This window comes from Sycon ciliatum, chromosome 5 (genome assembly GCF_964019385.1).
Source record: "Sycon ciliatum chromosome 5, ocSycCili1.1, whole genome shotgun sequence".
Taxonomy (NCBI): Eukaryota; Metazoa; Porifera; class Calcarea; order Leucosolenida; family Sycettidae; genus Sycon; species Sycon ciliatum.
In genome coordinates, this window is record NC_088647.1 from 22,402,666 (window position 1) to 22,425,907 (window position 23,242).

General features: G+C 46.2%; 1 protein-coding gene across 1 annotated transcript; it reads left to right on the forward strand.

Annotated features, from left to right (window-relative positions):
• The first annotated feature begins 5,401 nt into the window (after window positions 1-5,401).
• On the forward strand, window positions 5,402-22,519 carry LOC135818064 (uncharacterized). The gene is made up of 5 exons (XM_065331384.1): window positions 5,402-5,808; window positions 8,200-8,225; window positions 12,292-12,460; window positions 17,547-17,662; window positions 21,731-22,519. The coding sequence occupies exons 1-5, from the start codon at window positions 5,787-5,789 to the stop codon at window positions 22,019-22,021; spliced, it is 624 nt and encodes a 207-aa protein (XP_065187456.1). The 5' UTR covers window positions 5,402-5,786; the 3' UTR covers window positions 22,022-22,519.
• Window positions 22,520-23,242: the final 723 nt, after the last annotated feature.

A 23,242-nucleotide genomic window follows, 5' to 3' on the forward strand; every position in this document is an offset into this window, starting at 1 on the left:
CTATTCAGATAATAGCCGATACGAATCTATACATGACAATATGTGTAGATCTACTATGCAGTCATGTAGAACGTCGTATAGTGCAATTTTTGACCTCGTAATGCTTTATAATGCTCGTAATGCTCCGGGTGGTGTATAATGCTCGATATAAATGCCGGCATTATCCGCCAACACCTAAGATTCTGTCCCCGGGGAAAATTGCGGAAAAAAATCGCAAAAAACGCGGGGAAAAACGCGGCATAATATGGCATAATTTGCGGTGAATTTGCGGTAAATATGCGGTGAATGCGGCGATTTTCAGTGAGTTTAGAACGAGGTCTGTTTCGTTGTCCAGGAAACGACCAATCAGCGACATTCCCGCCAAGGGCCTTATCAGAGTTTAAAGCCCGCTCAATCGTTATTTTACTACTCTTGATGACGCGTCGAGGGCCTTGGATTAGTTAGCGAGGAGACCTTTTCCCTCAAGTTTCAACCGGCCCTAGGACAACAAGAAGCTCTTTTAATGCTGCTATTGCAATATCTAAATTCCGGACGACTGACGGTGTCAATTCCTTTTCAAATCGTGCTGCCCTGTTCTTTAATTCTTTGCCTGTGGAGTGGCGCACCCAGCACCGCACTACATTTGCTAAGCACCTTCAGACCATGCTAAAAGACGCAGTGTCTTTTCAGAAGTATTTTGATCTTCTTTTCAGCAAACTCCCTCATTGATCTGCACCGCCTGTATTGTATAACTGTGTTTACTGCGTTCCTAGTTTAAATTCGTTTTTAAAAACATCTCGCCATCCACTGGAACCTCTGCTTGCCCCACGCGCCAGCAGCCCATCCAAATTGCGGCTGTCTACCGCCCACCGTCCACCGACCCGTCGGTGATAGATAACTTTTATGCCTCTTTTCAAAGCTGCTTGACTAAAATACGGACCCCTGGCTCGCCAGTCCTCATCATGGGAGATTTCAATGCTAAATGTTCCACCTGGTATGGAACAACAACAGACACTGCAGGCCACCAACTTTCATGTCTTCTTGACATGTTTTCCTTGCAGCAACACGTCACATTCTCGACCCACCGCTCCCACAAAGGCAATGAGGCTGCTCTGGACCTGATGATCACTGACACTGCAGCCAGCATCTGCGATCCGCGCCCCTCAGCCCCTCTCCGTCAGTCGGACCACTCAATTGTTCTTGGCCGTTTGTGCATCCCGACATGTACCGCATCACCACCTGCACCCAACACTACACTGCCCTCCCATTCCTTCCAGATACCTGACTTCAGTCAGTTTGACATCTCCTCCATTCTTCCCACTCACCTAGTTGCTCTAAATGAATCCATTGCTATTGTGAACTGGCATGCTGCTCTCCAGTTGAAGCTTGGAGATCCAAACCGTACTGCTCCAGCATTTTATGACATCCTTCATGGTCTATGCTCCACTTTCCTACCCACCCGGTCGCGCTCTTCAGCCCCTAGACGACGTACACCAAGTCCCCCGTGGCTGACACGTGCTGTTAAAGCTCAGCTGAAGAGGAAGCGAGACTCGTACAGCTTGTATCGCAAGTATCCTACCCCTAGCAATCACGAGCATTACAAGTGCGAACGTAACAGAGCACGAATCCTATCTAGAGAGGCTCACCGCCAGTATGTGTCCTCCATTAGCACTAACCCCTCATCCATTATTGCACCCACCCCTAGCTTGTTCAAGTTTGTTAAGCAGCTTCGTTCGCCGACCCCTGTTGGAAACCCTATCATCACTGAACTCCATGAAAATAACACAGTACACAACGACCCTACTCAGATTGCCAATGCTCTGAATCGCCAATTCATCAGCTTTGGAACACCGGATGATCCTGCTTGGTCTCTTCCTGGTATTCCATACCACGGGCTCCCAGCACTACCCTCTTTTAGCACTACTCCCACCGCCATTGCCCAACACATCCGTCGCCTAAAGCCCAAGAAGGCGGCAGGTGCAGATGGCATATCCCATGAACTCCTAAAAGCCCTGTCTCCTAGTATAGCTATCCCTCTCAGCCTAGTTTTCAACCAGTCCTTCGTCACCGGAATCTTCCCTGATGTCTGGAAGGCAGCTGTGGTTGTGCCTATTTACAAGAATAAAGGCAGTAAATTGTCTGCATCCAATTATCGGCCGATTTCACTCCTTTCCACCATTTCAAAGCTCTGTGAACGTGTGGCCTTTGGCCACTTATACCAACATGTGAACCCGGTCCTTGATCCGTCACAGTCTGGATTTCGGCGAGGCGATTCGACCGCCTGGCAGTTGCTGAGGCTTGTGCAGAAGCTCTATGAATGCAAGGATCAGAAGCAATTTAGCCTCCTATGTTTTTTCGACCTGAGCAAAGCATTTGACACTGTCTGGACAAGGGGTCTCCTCCATAAGTTAGCAGCGTTTGGCGGGACGTGTCTGGACGTGTCTGCAGTGGCTCACCAGCTATCTCACTGAACGTCGACAGAGTGTCCGAATTGGTCATGCCCTGTCCGCCCCTCTAACAGTCCACTCTGGAGTGCCCCAGAGCTCTATCTTGGGGCCTCTATTGTTCATCGTATACGTTAATGATTTGGCAGGTTTGGATCATACCTCCCTCTACGCGGACGATACAGCGCTCCATATAACCGAGCCAGGATTATTATAAGCCTGCGACTCGCTACAGTATCACATTAATCAAGTTGTGCGCTGGATGTCGAAGTGGAAACTCCGCCCCAATGTGTCGAAAACGGCAATCCTTTGTATCCCCCCACGACCCCCCAGTGACCTCACCCTCTTTACGACTCGGCTTTTTACTTTCCCTGATGATCCCATTGCTATCAACATTGTTAAAATTCACAAACACCTTGGTATATTTCTTGATGAACACTTGTCCTGGGATTCGCACGTAACCTATATTGAAAAGCGAGTTTGCTCCGCGATAGGCTGCATTTCTCCTCACATCTCCCATCTACACCATGGTTGTCGAATACAAATTTATCACTCTTATGTTCTTCCTTTGTTTGATTACTGCTCTCTCGTTTGGTCCTCCGGTCTATCCTCCGCTCTTATGCATCGGTTAGAAGTCACCCACCGTAAATTACTTCGATTAATATTTCGCATGCCCCCTCTGACCTCCTCTCAGACGCTATACATTTTGGCTTCCTCTTCCCCTCTCTCAGAACGCTTTCCCCACTCGGCCTGCAAATTCATTCACCGTATTAAGCTTCAACTTGCTCCTCCTCATGCACTTGCGCATTTAAGCTGGTTCAATAATAGCCCGCGTACTAGATGTTCTCTCCATTTCCCACTTGCCAGATCATCGATCCTTTAAAATCCCCTCTGTTCAAGTCCTATTCTCATTGGTCTCGGCTTCCGCAGGAGGTAAAGTCTCGTGACACCTTCGCTGCATTTTGTTCCATTCTGCCCGCGCCTAAGTCGAATTGAATTGAGTTCGTTGTTTTCCATTGCTAGCCTAATCTTCATACTGCTCTCTCCAGTACTTCTTTTGTTTTGTTTTGTTTTCTCTTTTTTTCTCCTTCTTTTTCTCAGTTGTCCCCACCATGGCTGGTTAAAATCGCCCGCATCACATGCTTATTGGCACTATGTCATCGTGATTGTGGAATAATAATAAAATAATAAAATAATTGCATTATCCCATTATGACCATGCTTAAAGACGCAGCGTCTTTTCAGAAGTATTTTGATCTTCTTTTCAGCAAACGGCCTCATTGATCTGCATCGCTTGCATTGTATACCTGTGTTTACTGCTTACTGCTTACTGCTGCTTTATTGTTCCAAGTATCAGTTTAGTTTAGTTTAAATATCTCTTATTATTATTATTTTTTTTTCTCACCCCACACCCCTCTACTCTGTTATCGGCCCTCTTAAGAGTTGTGTTCATCACTGTTGAGGCTTCCGATGGAAAATAAAAGAATACTACTACTACTACTACTAAAGCCCGCTGAATATACTCTAAACTGGTGCGTACAACTCCCTGTATGCATAATAGTACGGTGCAGATAATGAACTCTGCATAACGTGTACGGTGTACTACTAAAAGCTACGCAATTCAGAAGTGTGTACGGTTTTTGCCTCCCGTATTCTTTCATCCGTATGGTATGGTATGGTATTGATTTATTTGAATTCGGTATCTCAACAGTACATTGTACAACTTGGGAAGATCCGAATGACATAGATACATAAACATAAAAGTGGAGTAGGTGCTACAACGGATCATTTTATCGCAGATTGTGGGACTAAACTAATACCAGTATGCAAGTACACAAGAAATAAAAGCTGAATAAATACGACTGCATGACATTGGAGAAAAGCACCAATTAGAGCAAAACAAAGCGACACATCACTCATCGAAAACATTTTCAAAAAGGAGCTGTTTTAACAAAAAAAACTGTACGAATTTTCTTTGTCAAAGCTTGCGGAAACCTATAAAAAGCGAGGATCAAAGTCATTAGAGTTATCGACAAGGGGCTCTCAAAGCCCCTAAATAACTCCACAAGCTACATACATGTAGTCTCTCTGCACACAAACCACAAAACTACCCAATAATTATGGTACACAAGCATAATGGAAGTGAGATAATGCATGTAACCTCGTTCTAAAATAGTTAGTGCATGGCAGGGAGGGTGGCTTGTTTGTGCCCTTCAGGTTAGCCCTCGGACCTACGGCCCCGCTAGGCTAACCTGTCGGGCACTAACAAGCCATAAGGCCCTCCCTGCCATGCACTAACCTATAAATGTAGTGAAATCAATCAGTTACAAGTCTCTGGTGTAATCACTCGTCATATTTCAGTAAAAAGCCGCCACGATGAGACGTTGCTGACCGAATAGTGCACTGTGTGTACGTGCAGTGCAACAAAAAAGTTCAAAAAACGCGGGAAAATCGCGGAAAACGCGGTCTTTTAAAAATCGCAAAAAACGCGGAAAAAAACGCGGCCGCGGAATCGCAATTTTCCCCGGGGACAGCCTAATCCGGTCAACCCTGCTCCCGGAGGTGGGTTGACCGGATCCAAATCCGAAGGATCCGGATCCGGATTCGACCAATCGAAAGGGTGCAAATCCAGTGGATCCGGTGGATCGGGATCCCAATCCTACCAATCGAACATGCCCTAGTCCGCCAATGGCTAGCACATACTAAGTATAAAAAATAAAATAAAATAATAAAACAGAGTACAATGCTGCTCAATGAAATCTGATCACGTGGCCTGTAGCATGTCACATGTGTACTGACTTGACCTGTACTACTACATGCTGTAGCCTGTATGTAGTGTAGGCTGTACTGTACTACTACTAGGTTACTAATCTTATTGTTGGGCAGAGATTTTAGCACTCATTTCCCCCGTAGGTCTGCGGGTACCATGCAGATCTACCATGCCACCTGAAAAACGTAGGTGGAGGTATTTTTTCCAACGAAATGAATGCCGCGCCGGTAAAGTCCTTTGAATGCAAACGAAGAGAGATGCTCCAGTCCAGGTACTGTCCTGATCGATTCTGTACATGTTTTCGTCAGTGATTGTCCGCTAGCGCTCAGGTCAAGCGAGGGTTCACGTGTTGAGCTGAGCTCATGAGGTAGATCTACCTCTAGCTCTTGCGGCATTCGCGACGTTCTTGGTCGGTCGGATAAGACCTACTCCAGCAGCAGGAGCAGGGTCGCTGAGTTAGAAATCAGGCAACACGTGGGTGATCTGGCGCGACGCAGGAGGAGGTATTAGTGGATTACCCGAGGCCAGGAGGCTGTCGTAGGCGACCAAGATAGCGAGTTTGGCGCGTAATCACAAGCCTACAGCTCAGAAGCGATGTCCAGCAACTATGGCAGTGGTAGGTTTCCCACATGCGTAGCTCAAGCTATGGCATTGCGGTCCTAAAGCTTGAAGAACGCTGGGTGCGTTCGATTCATGAATGGAATCTCCTCGTTCGAATTCATGTCATCAGCCCTGTGATTGGTTCGGAATCCATTCACCCTATTTACATCAAATGAAAACAGTTGTATTGTATAAACAGTACCATTTTGGTAGAGGAAAGAGTCAAAAATCCGGCCTAATCTCCTTTTGACATCTACATCAATGAAAAAAAAACGCAAACAATGTGAATGTGAATAGCCTGGGGTGATTCGTGATTCTCGGGCATAATCGAACGCACTCACTGAGGATGAGGTTGGCATGGGAGCGGCCCAGGAGGTCGTGAGGTAGAGGTCGTTTATGTGATTACGCCCTCACTTGAAAAATCTGTGTACGGTGGTGTGGAAAGCTGGCACTGCAAGCCCGAGTTTGTCGCTGAATAAAAGGTTAAACTAGCACTATTTGCTACTCAATACACAACATGCAAGCGCAAATTGAGTCATGATTACGCTCCTGCTCCCGTAGCAGTTGAGCACTCGTGTGTGGGGTAGTGCCTTTGCTGCCTGCGTCATGCAGAGCTCACTGACTTGTCAGTTGGAGCACCCTGGCAAGGTACGTTCGGGCCTGCGCAGATTGAGTACGTGTACACGAATATTCCTTTGCATCACTGATAAAAAACTAGCGCTATAAGCCCATTGCGCAATGACGTAATTTGTACCATAAACACCCCACACAGCCACCTGTGCATGGTCGTCTGGGGTGTTTAACAGTGCATCCCTGATCCCAGTGTACTCACATGCATTACTCATACCTTCCATATTTGGCAATGAGCTTATTTGCTACTCAATACACAACATGCAAGTACATGTGCATGCATGGCATGATGTCATTCGAATAATCTGCAGTGCTGCTCAATGAAAAATCCAATCGTGTCGCTCAAGTACGTGCCGGGCGTGGTGCAGCCCTGGAGCGAATACTGGACTGCGAAACGGCACAGGCTCAAACTTAATGTAAGGGGAAGTAAAGGTTAAAATCAAACGTTCACCAGTTGTAGTCTTCGGTGCTGAGTCGAATGGTCTTGGTCCTAGGAAGTTGAGACGCTCCCTTCTTCCTTTATTCCCAAATCGCCACTTCCACCGAACCAGGGTGGCTGCGCTCTACTAGAGGGGGATTCTTGTATGCAAAATGTCACCGTCATTTCGTTCTTATAAAAGCATGGATGACCTCGATTTGCCCGTATGTTGTAGTCTTTTGGACGCTGAGTCGACTGGTTTTGGTCCGAGAAGGCTGCGATGCAGCGTTCGGCCCATATTCCCCATCGAATATGGGTGAATGAGCGGTCACGTGCTCATGTGTGCACCAGTCACATGGTCACCGTGCCTGCAGGGTACAACTGACAGCCTGTTTGGGTGCGTCCCTGTCGCTCGAGTTGAACCTTGGTGTGAAGGTTCAAAGTGTGCAAAAGACTACAACAGCGTCCAAAAGTCTACAACATGTGGGCCAATCGCGGTCGTCCGTCCTTTTACGACTGTTAGGAACAAAATGGCGCTTTTACAACATTTGGCATAAAATCCCCATGGCGCAGTTACCCAGTTTCGGTGGAAGTGGCGAGTTCGATTGGGAATAAAGAAGGAAGGGAGCATCTCAGCTTGCTCGGACCAAGACCAATCGACTCGGCACCCCGATGATTACAATTGGTGAAAGTTGCGACTGGATTTCACTGAGCAGCAGTGCATGTGTCTATTTGTGCATGTGGAGAGCTGAGATGCGAAACCTGATAAGTGCCAAATTTGAGAAAATCAGATTTTCAACTTAAAAAAGGTCTAGGAGCACCAATGGGTAAGATTTCACAGTCAAAATCTGACAAGAACCATTTCAAAACTGAAACCCAAAATTGATGTGGATTTAGATACAAACCGCTCAGAAAGTGAATCCTTATTGGGTCATTATTCGAAAAGCGATGAATTAGATTTATCTGGTTTTGCCCTCAGCTCTTCAACCGGGTCAGTCCCGGGTACATTCCAGTGCGGCTACCGTAAACATACATCGCGATATCGGGGAGTAATAGGACTCCCTGATTGAGTCCCAACCGAGTCGCAAGTGACCCGGTGTTCTTTTTCCAAGCGGGTCCAAGTACCCCCAACCGGGTCGCTCACCCGGCTCTGGAGCAGACACTGAATTATTACATGTACATACAGCCAGCACAATCTGTTGTCCCCCTCTGCCTCCCCCCCCCCAAAAACAACATTCACCCCCCCCCCCCCCCCGTTTGGCTGCTCCTTTCAAAAATCTACAGCACTAATGAGACTGTACACGATGACTACCCACTCCTCTTGATCTGAACCTGTCTTTTCCCTATGTTCTGCTGCAGGCGGGTCGAGAGATGAAACTGATTCAGTAAGTAGGACAGATGCCAGGATCCAGTAAGGAAGAAATCCCATACTTTGTGCTGCTGCTGTTGTTGCTGCTGCTGCCACTGCCGCGACCGCCGCAGCTGCTGCTCCTGATATTCTTCATAATGTTGCTGTTTGTTGTTGGCATGGGGGCGGCCCAGGAGGGAATACAATATACATCAGAGAGCCCTAAAATCCTGACAAGTCCTTGATCGTAGGCTGATGCACATGTACCTGCAGTAGGTGTACTTGAACGGACCCGGCGGCGCTGACCCGGTTCCAGTGGCTGTGCCAGGTACACGTGTACCCTTTTGGTTTGAATTCCTACAGCAGACACTGGTAGCGCCATGCGTGGTAAGCAGGTGGATTGTCAGCAATGAATGTGCACCTCACCATCACTGCTGCCCAGTGCAGCCCCTGCTCAGTAGCTGTTTGTTTTGTCCACACATCAATATTATATTTTACGAGTTGGGTTTGTGAATAATAGTAAAAAAAATAAAAAATTCCTGTAAAAGGCATGACTTTCCCACAATATACTGTCCCCGGGGAAAATTGCGGAAAAAAATCGCCAAAAACGCGGGGGGGGGAAACGCGGCATAATATGGCATAATTTGCAGTGAATTTGCGGTTAATAGACGGTGAATAATATTGATGTGCGGCAATTTTCAGTGAGTATGTAGTGAAATCAATCAGTTACAAGTCTCTGGTGTAAGCACTCGTCAAATTTGAGTAAAAAGCCGCCACGATGAGACGTTGCTGACCGAACAGTGCACTGTGTGTACGTGAGTGCAACAAAAAAGTTCAAAAAACGCGGGAAAATCGCGGAAAACGCGGTCTTTTAAAAAATCGCTAAAACGCGGAAAAAAACGCGGCCGCGGAATCGCAATTTTCCCCGGGGACAGAATATACATTGTGCATAATGCAGTAAAGTGTCGGGTACAGACACACATGACCATGTGGATGTTTTCACTCGCCTCGTGTACATGTATGTGTAGTCATGTGTACAATGTGCATGCAATATCGCTTGTACTTCCTCCGTTAACAAAAACTTCGTGATGAATTTTGATGGATATGAAAACGCTTAGAACAGGTCAAGAATAGTTTGTATCGACTGCAAATCACTGGACGAAGATACTTCAGCCCATGCACAGCATCTTTACAAAAGAAACTGTTGGCAGAACGAGCGGAGAGTTCAGTTTGCGTTGCTTTCGCTCGACTCCTTTTTGATTTTTGACCCTGTGGTGTCGTCATCTGCTGCACGCGAGTCGTCATCTCTCTCGAGTCGTTGCTCAGCTCGTTTCAGCCTTTCCTCGGCTTCTTTGATCACACTCCGCTGAACTTTGGTGATGTCGCCGTCGTTCAAGTTGGCTTTCAAGCTGCTTGATCCGCTGCGGTGGCGATTACTCGTTTCCACCACGGTGTTGTAAACATATTTTAGGACTCCTGGTTTCATCTCCACTCTCCAGAATTCCGCGAAACGCGGGAGTAAAGGCACAGCCAAACTGGTTCCAATTTCTTGGATGGATACTCCTACCAGCACTGAACGGCAATGGCTGGCAAGTCCAGTCGACTTTCCTTAGCCACGAGACTCGCGTCGGACTACAGACTTCTGAAAGAATGCATGCATCAGTATTCGAATCTGGGCTTTGCGCAGGTTGAACAAGAAGTTGAATTCAGAATTATTTCATTGCGCCGGGCGATCGGAGCAGCTGCTTGTTCACTCGCTCATTGTGTAGGCTCGCTGCTCCGTTCCATCGCTCTCGATCACTCTCAAACTCAGTGCTAGAGTAGCAGAGAGGCCAAGCGTGCAGCGCATTATCCCCTCGGAGAAGTGTTATTTCAGTTTCGCCTCGCCATAACTGTCATCACCTATGTTCCCACAGCGCAACCATCGATTCCGCTCGGCTTGTCGTGAAAGGTCGCTTTCCTTTCATCGTACCTCTTTCATGGCATGCCAGGGAAGGCCGAGAAAGTGATCGCGACTCATTTCATGGCAGTTTGTGCGCAAACCAGTCCCTCAAAAATCCAGTGATGTAAAGCAATATTCGCATATTCGGAATATTCTAGAATACCTACACCAGAAAGAATATTCGAAAGCAGGCAGTGCCATTCGAATATTCCTTTCCTCAAAATGTCGTGCTGTGTTGCTGTATTATGCAGCTCTGACCATGATCTCCTCCGTAGTATTGAGGATGGTGGGGAAGAAATTATGTTCTGACAACTGTGTAGCTTGTTCTTTGGTCAAATTTGCTCTTTCACCAGTGGATATTTACTATGCACGTGATCTGTTGACAACATGACTGTTGGGTCTGCTTCAGTGAAGTACCTGAGCCACTTCAGAAGAATAAAGAATATTCGTTCGTTCGCCAAAAGCAATATTCGAGGGAATATTCTTTCGAAGAAAACACCATTTCTTGCATCACTTCAAAAATCCATCACGAAGTTTTGTTAATGGAGGAAGTAGTGATGCATCGGGTATGGTGATGAAAGCGCTGAAAGCAAAAGGGTACGCTATATCCTATACAGACTCTTGTGTGGTCGAGGGCAATGTTGAGTGGGGAGCCTTTGTGCCGGTCACTATGTGTTGTTGTCAGGTAATAGGAGCGAGGGTGTCTATGGGGGTAGGCTGTAATTTATTACAACAGGGGAAAAAAAATTGGTGATGTGTGAGGGTTCATGCTTATGGTGAATTTCGGAGCAATGAGTAAGTGCTTGAGAACTTGTCGGCTGTAAAGAGTGGGGAGGTTGAGTCTGTAAAGAGTGGGGATTAAGTGTGTAAAGAGTGGGGAGGTTAAGCCTGTGCAGGAGAGAAGACTGATCATTAGGGGTGAAACAAGGAATGCGCAAGCTTGTTGTTTGCGAGCGTTAGCATGCTAACGCAAATTAGCAGGCAGCCCAACAAACTGGCCCGACCTGCGCGCATGCGCGAGTCACGTGGGCACGCGCCCACCAAGATCCTGTACAATGTCTCTTGCATGTCATTGCTGTTTTGACTTTCGAGAGTGCAACTTGCGGAACATGCGTTCCCAAACTATTTCCTTCCCACCCTTCCACCCACTAGCTCAACACATGTTTCTGGCGCACACATGACGGTATCTGTATAGTCTATGAGAATACATGCTCTCAACTGGTTATGCATACCTATATATTCAGCATTTGGAGGCTCTACTCAGAGTCATTGGCGGCTCCATGGGGAGTCATTGGCGCCTCTATGCGGAGTCATTGGCGCCTCCAAGCAGAGTCATTGGCGGCTCCATGCGGAGTCATTGGCGGCTCCATGCGGAGTCATTGGCGGCTCCATGCGGAGTCATTTGGCGGCTCCATGCGGAGTTATTCGGCGGCTTCATGCGGGGTCATTCGGCAGCTCCATGCGGGGTCATTCTGCGGCTCCATGCTGAGCCATTCGGCGGCTCCATGCGGAGTCATTCGGCGGCTCCATGGGAGTCATTTGCTGGCTCCAAGCGGAGTCTTTTGCCGGCTCAGCTTCGAGCCATCTAGCGGCTCCAAGCAGAGCCATCATACCAGTTGCTAGAATCGGCACTCCCAGCTTAATCCAAAACTCGGTTGCTCTGTTGTGAGGTGGGGGGATGCTAACAAATCTTTATTCTCGTGATGGCCTGTGGCTAATAAGAGATTAGTTGTTGTTGTTGTTGTTGTTGTTGTTGTTGTTGTTGTTGTTGTTGTTGTTGTTGTTGTTGTTGTTGTTGTTGTTGTTGTTGTTGTTGTTGTTGTTGTTGTTGTTGTTGTTGTTGTTGTTGTTGTTGTTGTTGTTGTAGTTGTAGTTGTTTTTGTTGTTGTTGTTGTTGTTGTTGTTGGTGGTGGTGGTGGTGGTGTTGTTGTTGTTGTTGTTGTTGTTGGTGTTGTTGTTGTTGGTGGTGGTGGTGGTGCTGGTGCTGTTGCTGCTGTTGTTGTTGCGCATAGAGCATTGATTATCCGGCCATTGAGTATCCAGACGATTGATCATCCAAGTGGGTGGGACCGAAATCAAAACGATTCGACTTGAAATTTGCGGTTTGATTTCAGCGTCAGGCTTTGTATGTCTAGTTTTGTTCTCTTATGACTTGCTGCAGGGACAGGATGTCCGCGTTGTGGTAGTGATTCTCTTGCCTGTCACCAATACTGGTCTCTTGCCTGACACCAATAAAGAGGGCTATTTCAAAGTCGATCAACCGGACCCTAACAAGCCAATGTGCCTCATGTTCCAGAAGGGCACATCTTACCCCGTGGATTTAAAGGATCGTAAGTCGGTGTGACCTTTCTGCTGTGCTGGCGTGTGTGATGTTTTTTTGGCTCGTTCCCTGCATGCACCCTGTCTCTGAGAAGCTTTCACAATAATTATATGCACACATGTGAGTGCGGGTTTCGGCATCATGCCGTGTTTCAGCATAATGGACGGAGCTAAGCAAAATGGTGGCTTAGGCATAATTGAAGGATTGCAAAAAAACAGAACCAGCTGAAGCGTCATTTCACGAAGGTTTTATTGAGATGTCACGAACAAATTCTAAAAAAAGTGGTGATAGACAAAGACATAACTATGACTATGAATAGGATGAAGGCCGCAGACATCACGCAACTGCGTTAAACACTTTCGCCTCGTTTACACGACAACGATTTAAAAAAGTTTTCATTCCATGTTTGAAACGTTTTTTTGCTGTGTACACGAAACGATAAGCCTTTTTCGGTGTTAACACTGCAACGTGTTTTTCGCTGTTTTTCGCTGTTTCTCGCCGCACAATGGTCACCTGCAATAAGTTGGCCTGGCGACGGCAAATTTAGAGCGGGAAGTTCGGTGCTCACTCGTGCTTTTTCTATTTCCAGCCACACCACTGCGGCATTTCCATGGTAGCAAAACGTTTTTGCCGTGTAAACGAGAACAAAACGGAACGAAAACAATTGAAAAACACTTTGAAGGCCGTTTTTGGTTTGAAACGTTTTTGAAATGTTTTTCAGCTTTGTCATGTGCACGCTCTTATCAAAATCTGTGGAAGCGTATTCTTTTGAAAACGCTTTTGACAAAAATGTTTTTCAATCGTTGCCGTGTAAACGAGCCCTTAGGGGCCGTCCGTAATTACATGTATTTACTTAGAGACGTCTAACTTTCTGGTGGGTGGGTTTGCCTAAAAGGCGTTTCTAAAAAAATACATTCCGGAGTGCATGCATACCATACCGCGCGTGTATGTACATGTAGCCTTGCAAGCTGTTGAATGGTGTAATCCCAGCACAAGTTGCTATGTCTAACATAGCTGTCCGCTATCATCGCTTCCGCGATGGGCAGGTCTGAGGTCTGAGGTCTGAGGTCTACATGATGAATACATTGTAGCACCGCTCTGCACTGCTACTGCTAGTGCAGGTAGGCGTTGAGACGCGCTACAGTCTACACTGCACTGCACAGGTCACGGCAGACTGGCCGGGGAGACTGTTCGCTATAACGGGTCAATTTTGTATGGGTTCAAACAGGGACATGGACAAGGGCTCGCTATATCACGAAATTCGCTATATGCGAGTTCGTTACAAGTGGAGTCGTCTGTACTGTATATGCATGCATAGTATAGTGGTTATTATGAGTGGTATTATCTGCATTTTGGGGGGGGGGGGCGTTTCTGGGTATGGGTGGGTGGGTCAAGAAAGAACCGCCTCTTAGACGTCTCTAAGTAAATACATGTATTTACGGACGGCCCCTTAGGCTATATTTGTAGGTTGACACTTCGTTCAGTACCTTCTTAACCTTTTCCACCCCGGCCTGAAACCCATGAATTCCCAGTCCGCTCGCTGCGCCTCTCTCTCTGTCGCCCGGCAGAGCAGACCTGTGATTCGAAAAAATTCTAACTTCACTCACCAGGAACGGAAGTTGATCATCTTGGGCTCTTTGGAAAGCTTGAAGCCTTCTCTGTCCAAACGAAAAGAATAATCACTCAGCAGGAGCAATAGAGTTGCCTTCACACTCCGTTGAGAGCTCCTCTATCGGGCCTCGAAGAGATATTCCACACCCAGTCACAAATTTCTTCGCTTCTACAGTTTTACTCAGCGCAGAGCAAAAATTCAAACTCTCTCAGATTCCTGAAGTTCAAGCGCTCATTTTGGTACCCAACACGCATGGGCTGTGCCCCTGTGAGTCATAGGGAAAGTCCCTTCCCTGCCGATGTCCACTCGAAAATCCAAGGTGCGAAATTTTGTGCCCTGTATTTCGGCCCGTGAATTGCGTTTCCACCTTCGGCGCTCCGGTATTTTACTTTTCGCCCCAGCAAACGACATACCATTGGAAAGCTTATTCCTTCAGCTTTCCAACGAGCCGTCAGGTGTGAGAATCGAAGAAAGTATAACAGAGTTACGAATATTTGAATAGCGAGGTATACGCAATCCGAGTTCACTGTACATACAGTACATTTTCTACCCGAGTATACTCGGGCTTGGGAAAGCAGGGCATGCTACAAAACGAGTATACTCGGGCGCGGGGTGCAAAAGGTTAAGTTCTTACCTTTGGTTACGTAATCGTGTTAACTTTTTGCGCTTCCTCTAGTGGTTTTATTGCACTTGCATCATGATTTTATGTGGCATTTCGGTTTCATTGGTTGGTATCCTTTCCTGTTCCGTATTTTCCCCACTGATGATAGGAACGAGAAAATCGATTCTGGGTTTCAATATTATTGTTAGAAAATACACATACGCGTCGAACAAGTAACGTAGAGTTCGATTGGGATTAAAGGAGGAAGGGAGCGTCTCAGCTCCCTCGGACCAAGACCATTCGACTCAGCACCCCGACGACTACAACTGGTGAAAATTAGATTTTAGGCTTAACTTCCCCTGTAATGCCGCGGATCATAGCATAAGTAGTATCGGTTTCGCGGTCATGCCACACAACAACGAAGTCTCAGAAGAGGATTTACCAAAATCGATTTTCTTGTCGCTCTCATCGGTAGATTTTCATGATTGAAGAATAATACTGTACAGAAGAGCAATATGAAACTCGTATGCTGAGCCAATAATAAATGCAGAAAGGAAAAGGACATATGGGTGCGAGTTAGGAGTAACTCTCCACCACTCTAACTAGATACTATATACAGTCAGAAGTGCAACAACGAGGCACAACACTGACAGAGTACTGAGACATTCGACGTCCTGACACCTAGCTTCGTATCCATATGTCATTTTCCTTTCTGCATGACAGAAGAGCAATACATGATCATAAGAGTGAAGAAATTATACACCAAAGTGCGAAAATGAGCAGGAACATAGAGGTGAGATGATTATTATGAGCCATTCACATTAATTTGCAATCAAAAACACAAGCTGAATCGACATTTGTGTATACTTTATTCATGCAATGTAAAACGGTGGAGACAATGTGCAATAAACAATGAAAATAGGAAGAAATAGTGTACAGAAAAATTAGGATTCAAACAAGTTTTCGTACAACACTCATCAGGAATCGTCGTTGTACTAAAGGACACTGAAACAAAATTGAACTATTCTAGAAAACCGAAGTTAGAGAAACAACAGCAGTGAAATTTACAAGTGTGAATTTTAACAATGACAGCGAGAGCAATCATGAATGCGTATATTTTTTCTCTCTACACTATTTATGTAGAAAGGAAAAAAACCATATGGATACGAGTTAAGAGTAACTCTCCATCACTGTAACCAGATACTATATACAGTCAGAAAGTTAAACAACTAGGCACAAAACTGACAGAGTACTAAAGACATCCGACGTCCTGACACCTAGCTTCAACACATCTCCGTAGCGCTAACCGACAGCCTTCCAACTCGGAAGGTTCAAGGTTATGGAAAGATCAAAGAGGGGTAAGCGCAACGAAAACGAGCACAAGCTACAGTCCCACCGGAACAAAGGATGTCGATTGTTACTGGACGATGATGAGACCAGTAGGGTACTTGACAAAGCGGTCTAACTACAAGTCGAAGCAGCAAAGCAGCACACCACCCAACTTGGGTGGCTCATAAATATCAAAGATAAGTAAAGAAGGGGAAGCTTTGCGAAAACGAATTGTACAAGCTGAAAGCCAAACTCCTACGGTACTCCTCATGCATGACATTGTGATTGACTAGTTGACTACAAAACAAGTTGTTTCACACGACTTACGTTTCGCCGTATGGTTCGTGACGGCTCATCAGGTGTGCAATTTAAACTCGGATGTTGAGCCAATAATAAATGTAACGTTAGAAAGGGAAAGGACATAATTATGGATACGAGTTAGGAGTACTCTGACAGTACTCTGTCGGCTTTGTGCCTAGTTGTTGCACTTTCTGACTGTATATAGTATCTGGTTACAGTGATGGAGAGTTACTCTTAACTCGTATCCATATGTCCTTTTCCTTTCTACATTTATTATTGGCTCAACATCCGAGTTTTAAATCTACACTATTTCTTCCTATTTTCATCGTTTTCTGGCACATTGTCTGTGATCGTTTGGTCGGATCCAGATCCAGATTCGTCGGATCCACTGGATCTGCAGTGATCGATTGGTCGAATATGGATCCAGATCTATCGGATTTGGATCCGAGCAACCCTGCCCCAGGAGCAGGATTGACTGGATCTACCGGATCCTAATGTGACGACCTTTGTGTGTATATGGCGGGTAAAAATCATTTTGTATTCATTGCTATACGGCCAGTCGACTCTTGTTGACGTTTCGCGCGATCAGTACGACTTTCGCCCTTTTGGGTAACCCGTCGACGCCATTTTTTACTTCGTCAACATGGCAACAGCCAAGATCCAAAAAAACAGTGATCGGTTGATTTTGAAGGATCCGACGGATCTGACTGAGATCTGGATCCGAATCCGACCAAACGATCATAGACTTACATTGCATGAATAAAGTACACAAACGTCGATTCAGCTTGTCCTATTGATTGCGGTTATCAAATTATTGTCTTCTCGCCGTTTGTTCATACACATTTAATAGATTATTGTAGCTACTGTTACCATGTACATAGGTACTTTTGCCATGTGCGTAGTTACTGTTGCTATGCAGCACTCTCTGTATTAAGAGTGTGCGCATGTGTGCAATGTACTTCTCCTTGGATCCATCTTGGCTTCCTGTGCTGCATGTCTTTTCCTCTCTGGTTTTACCTTTACTTCCATGTTCCCTTTCAATGCAACGTACGTGTATTTCTAAACTCTCCGATTCGTGCGTACCAGTGGAAATGTGTACGAGCAATGTGCAGGCTGAATGCGAACCACAACAGTCTCAGTAACCAAGGCGATGATTGGGCTCAGTTACCGCAGAAACCAGGCGGCTGACAACTAACTAAATGCCCAGTTCTGCTGTTGTTGAATCTGAATCTTACATTCTTTCTCTGCATGCAGAAAATGTGTTCGTCATCCGAAAAGTATCGTTTGTCAATAACCTATGGGGATATACTATAGAGCTGGCTTCCAACGACACCAACGTAAGCGACAGAAAATTCGCCATGTGTCACAAGGTGAGTAACGTGTTATGTCTTTCTGCCAGTAGTATATGATGGAGGGTTCTGGCTCACCTGAGCCAAAACCGTCATTCTCGAACACACCTACCGGCGCGTCCTCGAACGACCCCCCCGTATTACTACAGTAGTATTACCGTAGTGTATTGTAGTTGGGTAAATTGGAGGTGTGTGTGTAGTAATGGGTATATTAGAGGAACGGTTTCCATAGATATACTCAACGATTCTACCAAAAACGTTTCAAGCTCGCAATCATCAGGCGACATGAGGATGGGGCGCCGACCATGCCGGGTATATATGCCAGGAGAGGGTGGGTATTGTAGTGCTGGTGCATGACAAGCTGTGTGTTAATGTGGAGGCTCTATAGGTTTCAGGGCTGGCGGTGTTATTTAGGCAGGAGGCTGTGTGCGGAGTGTGTGGTTGTTGAAGGCAGGGGCTGTAGAGGCAATGGCAGGAGGCTGTGTGCGGAGTGTGTGGTTGTTGAAGGCAGGGGCTGTAGAGGCAGTGGCAGGGCTATCAGTGTACTGTTAGCACAGAATGTGTGTGGCTGGTGTGGGCAGGAGGTAATGAGCAAGGTGTGTGTGTGTGTGTGTGTGTGTGTGTGTGTGTGTGTGTGTGTGTGTGTGTGTGTGTGTGTGTGTGTGTGTGTGTGTGTGTGTGTGTGTGTGTGTGTGTGTGTGTGTGTGTTGTAGGCAGGAGGCAGGAGGCTGTAGAGGTATTGACAGAGCTAGCAGTGCGATGTTAGCGCAGTGTACATGTATCGTAAAATAACACCGCCAGTCTTGAAACCTATAGAGCCCCCACATTCTCAACAGCTTTTCACACAGCGCTACACGACCCACCCTCTCCTGGCTTATATACCGGCATGGTCGGCACCCCATCCTCATGTTGCCTGATGATTGCGAGAGCATGAAACTTGAAGTAGCAGCAAACAAGCCTTGATTGTCCTTGATGTTCTGTATTACGCTCTGCCTCCATGGTGTTGAGCACTGTCAGCACACTGGGTACATTCTCCGGTGAGTGGAATAAGATAAAATAATAATAATATGTTCACTGGTTTGAGGGAAAGACACGAACGGGAAAAGTCTGAAGAAAAAATTGACTGTCACCACCAGGACTCGAACCAGGGACCCTCGTTAGTAGCCAGCGATGCTCTAACCGCTGAGCTATGGTGTAGTCATCATCCCAGCAGAGACCGTTCAACATTTTCTTCAGACTTTGTAACTCACACTTCCTGTGAATACGCATAATATTATGTATACCCAATAAATACACATTAGTAGTATGGGAGGCGTGGGAGGACGCACCGGCAGGTGTGTCCGAGAATGATGATTTTGGCTCACCTAGAAGGTGAGTCAGAACCCCCTCCCCCTATACGAGTACAACCTCTGGCCGTCGATCCGAATATTTCAGTCCCAATATCACGTCGCTGGACTGACGTAGGTGACATGTCTCTTTGGCACAGTGCATCACATATTCACAGCTGTTATGCAGCTCATAACCTATGTACATCTCTCAGGGCAAATCAACTCAGGGTAAACATCAGGGTAGAGTGTTATTGCGAGTGTTCCACAGTTCCGGCCACCCTCTGTTTGAACGCCCCACCATCCTGCGTCCATAACTCTTATACTGTATAAGTGCAAGTTTTCGTTCACGAAATCTTTCGTTAGATCACTCCACCAGCAGGCTTGTTACGTACTAAATTTCGTTTTTGGTCGAGGTCAGTCACCCCGAACGTTCATAAAAAATTTTTTTAGTTTGGTACTAACTTTAGTTATTCGTGCCCCCTTACGAATATAGCGAAAGTTAATTCCAAACGAAACTTTGTACTTGTACAGTAGCTTGCAGAGACCTCGGTCCTACCGGTAGGACCTACCGGTAGGACCATCATACACAGACATGCTGCACGGCCTCTGTTCTAACACATAAAACTTGACTGTTGCTAAGGGGCTAATGAAGGAGTCCACAAATTTTAGACATGATCGTACGAGGCGTATTACATTCTCGCTCCACATATACTGGCACGCACAGAGACATAGACAGCAATGGCGACAACACACAAAGTGAAGGGTAGTTGGCTGCAGCCAGATGTGACTAAACTGGTGAGACTCAAAACTGACTGAAGATGTCAGGAAAAGAAGCGACAATAAAGAACACACCAGATGCCATATTTGCAACTGCAAATGTTTCGCAAGAAATCATTTCTCGCCTATCTCGCTGCGCTCGGCCGACGAGAAATACAACATATTCCATGGCAACAATCCATGGTAACCATAGGGACAGAGTATGGAATTTTGCATCCTACTGCCATGGCAGCCTAAGAAAGACATTATATCCTTACCACGACCGATGTGCCATGGTCGAAATTCACTTCGGACAGAGTTGCTAGCGCTCCGACAGGAGCAAGTGCGGCCATTTTAACAATTGATAAAATTGCACATATGCAATGCTCTGGACATCGTTTTGCATTTTGCGCCATTACTTTGTCTTACAAAGACCTCATCCCAACAATTATTTCAAGAAAATTCTCAACCAAAAGCACTTTTGCAGCCCGATTTCTTGGGTCCGACCGGCAGGACGGCATGCTAGATATCATTAAAATTGAAGTCCCCCCAAAGGGTCATCCACAAATATCAATATTTTATTAGAGCAGATATTGGTTTGTTGGGGGGGGGGGGGGGGTTGGTCCCTGTTCGTCTCGTCTGTGAAAAATATAATTTTTTAGATGTGGACGGACACTGTGCAAGCATTTAGTTTATGAGCTACACAAAATGAAAGTCAACCTCATGAACATAGCCACGGGAAAACAGTTTCTGAAAGGTGCGTGCCAGAAACTGACCGTGGTTGGTCCCCTGGGGGAGGGGAAAGGACCTGAGTACCATCAGAATGTGTGGCACGTGCTGTGAGCTGCCTTTGGAATTAGAGGCTTGTCGGCGCCTTCTAGGTTTGGCCTGGTCCCATGGCTCGGATGGTTGGAGCATCGCTCATGACAAGCAGGGTCCCGGGTTCGAATCCTGGTGTGGTTGGCATTTCTGTTCCTCTTTTCAGGCAGTTCACTTCCCCTACTGATCCTTTGAACTTTGAAGTTCGCCCAATCCTATACAGTTTTTCAAAAATATCGATATAATATAATATACGGATGGACCCTGAGCGGGAAATTGCACTGCATTATGCAGAGTTGGAATGAATTAAACTGAGTTTCCTCATCTTAGGAATAGGTTTGCTCCCACACTGGAGCTCGCGCTATTCCGCCGACTTGACTTGACACTTGACTGACTCATGACTGCCATCCAGAGCACACGAGAAGTCCATCGAACCTTCGACTCAGCAACCACTCCCTGCTCAATACAGTGTTTTGGGGAATTCACCTCTCATCAATTGAGCTTGAGTCAGAGTAGGCTGAGGAAGATTGTGCCTGAAGAGCACCACTTATATGGTACTCTCCAAGCACAACATCAACAGGGATACAAACTTACAGAGACGTTCCGTTTCCTGCACGACAAACACCTCGTGAACACCAGATAGCAGCGTGAGTCAGTGTCGCTCCTGGATGGTGAGAACAGACATAGAGGACCCTCGGTCATTCACAACGCTGTCACCTCCAAACCAGCTAGTCGCAAGCCCGCGCTGGGCACAACAGTACGAAGTAGTGGTTGCGACTTCTTCGATGATTTTTTTTAATTGGTTTGCTCCCACACTGGAGCTCGCGCTTTTCCGCCGACTTGACTTGACACTTGACTGACTCACGACCGACATCCAGAGCACACGAGAAGTCCATCGAACCTTCGACTCGGCAAACCTGCAGGAAAGCACCACTCCCTGCTCCACTCCCTGATTGAGCAGGGACTGAGTGGAGCAGGGACTGAGTGGAGCACTGCTCAAGGATGACCACCAGTACTGGAATCGAACAAAACTGTGATTAGCAATGACTGCAGAGAATAATATTATGTGCTTACTATGCTCACTGCAACTACATGAGTACGAGTAGTTGTCCCACCGGCCTGCGGTCATCACTAGCTTAATTCATTTCGTGTTTACTTTGTTGCGTGTCGCGTTCTTCTCCTCCAGTCACCGGAACCTACACAGGTGACGTTTGAAAAGATTACGATGGCCGGTCAAAATGGTAAAAATCACATCTGGAACATCATAACGATCCCGAATGCTACAACTTCCACAGCACGTAAGTGGTGTCACATCAGGTCATCCTCTGATGGGTCTGATTCAAGTGATATTCGGTACATGGTTTTTGCCCCTGGACGCCATATTGTGTTGGATGGAAAAGCTGGAAGATCACAGCAAGGCTCCCAAAAAGTGGTAATGTACTGGTCTACCTTCGAATTGCTACGGGCACCGATATGATGCTGTGCGAGTTTCTAATTCGCAGCTGTCTGGAAATCATCCCCTTTCAGGCAGGCCTTGGATTGGGCTGAGCTCTACGTGTTCACGTCGACACCATCAGTAGCTACCTTTTCATATCATCATTGCAGCTGGACATCACTCAACATTTCTGTAAATATATTATTTAGAACAAAACAATACTTGAATCTACCCATTGTTATTGAAAGGCGTTGAACTTTTGCCGGTTTTGGTCAGCACTGTAAATAATACGAGAATGGTGCGGTTGTTTTGGAGACAAGTGCTCCATTCAATACAGCAACAAGAAGGACGAATTGCGTACTGGCTTTTAAACTCTAATGTTTTATATTCATCACTCTACAATTAGCGTAGTGTAGCACCTTAGGTGCTAGTTTTCATCCGCTTTTGAAACTGCAATTTTCTTTCGTTTGGTTTTAGCCTTTTAGTGATGGAAACCACTGATGATTTTCACGAGAAAACAACTATGGGTACTCTGGATCAGACTTCCTCGTGATGTGTGTTCGGTGATGACTGCAAATGATATGATCTGATCCATACTGAACGGTGGCTGCTTGGAGGGATGACGACTATACACTTGGATGGTGGTAGAGTATCGCTGGCCATAAGCAAGGGGCCCTGGTTAGAGGAGTCCTGGTGAGGACAGTCAATTCTTTCTTAGATTGTTTTCCCATTTGCACCATTCTCTCAAACCAATAAATTCACACCTGGACTCTGTTTATATACAGGATTCTATGAATACATTTTAAAATAATTATAATGATAATATAATATAGGATTCTATGAAGTATGTAATCAAGCACGCTCAGGAGGTCATGATGGCTGAATCTTGCCCGAGCCTGCAGCCCAAGGGCCGTAGGCCTGAGGGCTGCAGGCAAGGGCAAGATTCAGCCATCATGACAGAGCGTGCTTGATTTGAAAGGTCGAAAGGTCGAAAAAGTATTCCCGAAATGACGTCAAACGGTCCAAACATTCCCGAAATGACGTCAAACGGTCCTGAAACTCCCGAAATGACGTCAAACGGTCCTGATGGCCTGATTATGCCCGCGGCGGGAAGATCGCCTATTGGCCATGGCCCCGGCAACGATCACGTGTCATGTAAGAATACAGTATTTTGTATTGATAGAATCCTTGGCGGCATTGTGATTCTCAAGCATGAATTCTCCGTGTACTCAGCAATGATAACTTAACAAGTACTTCTAGAGG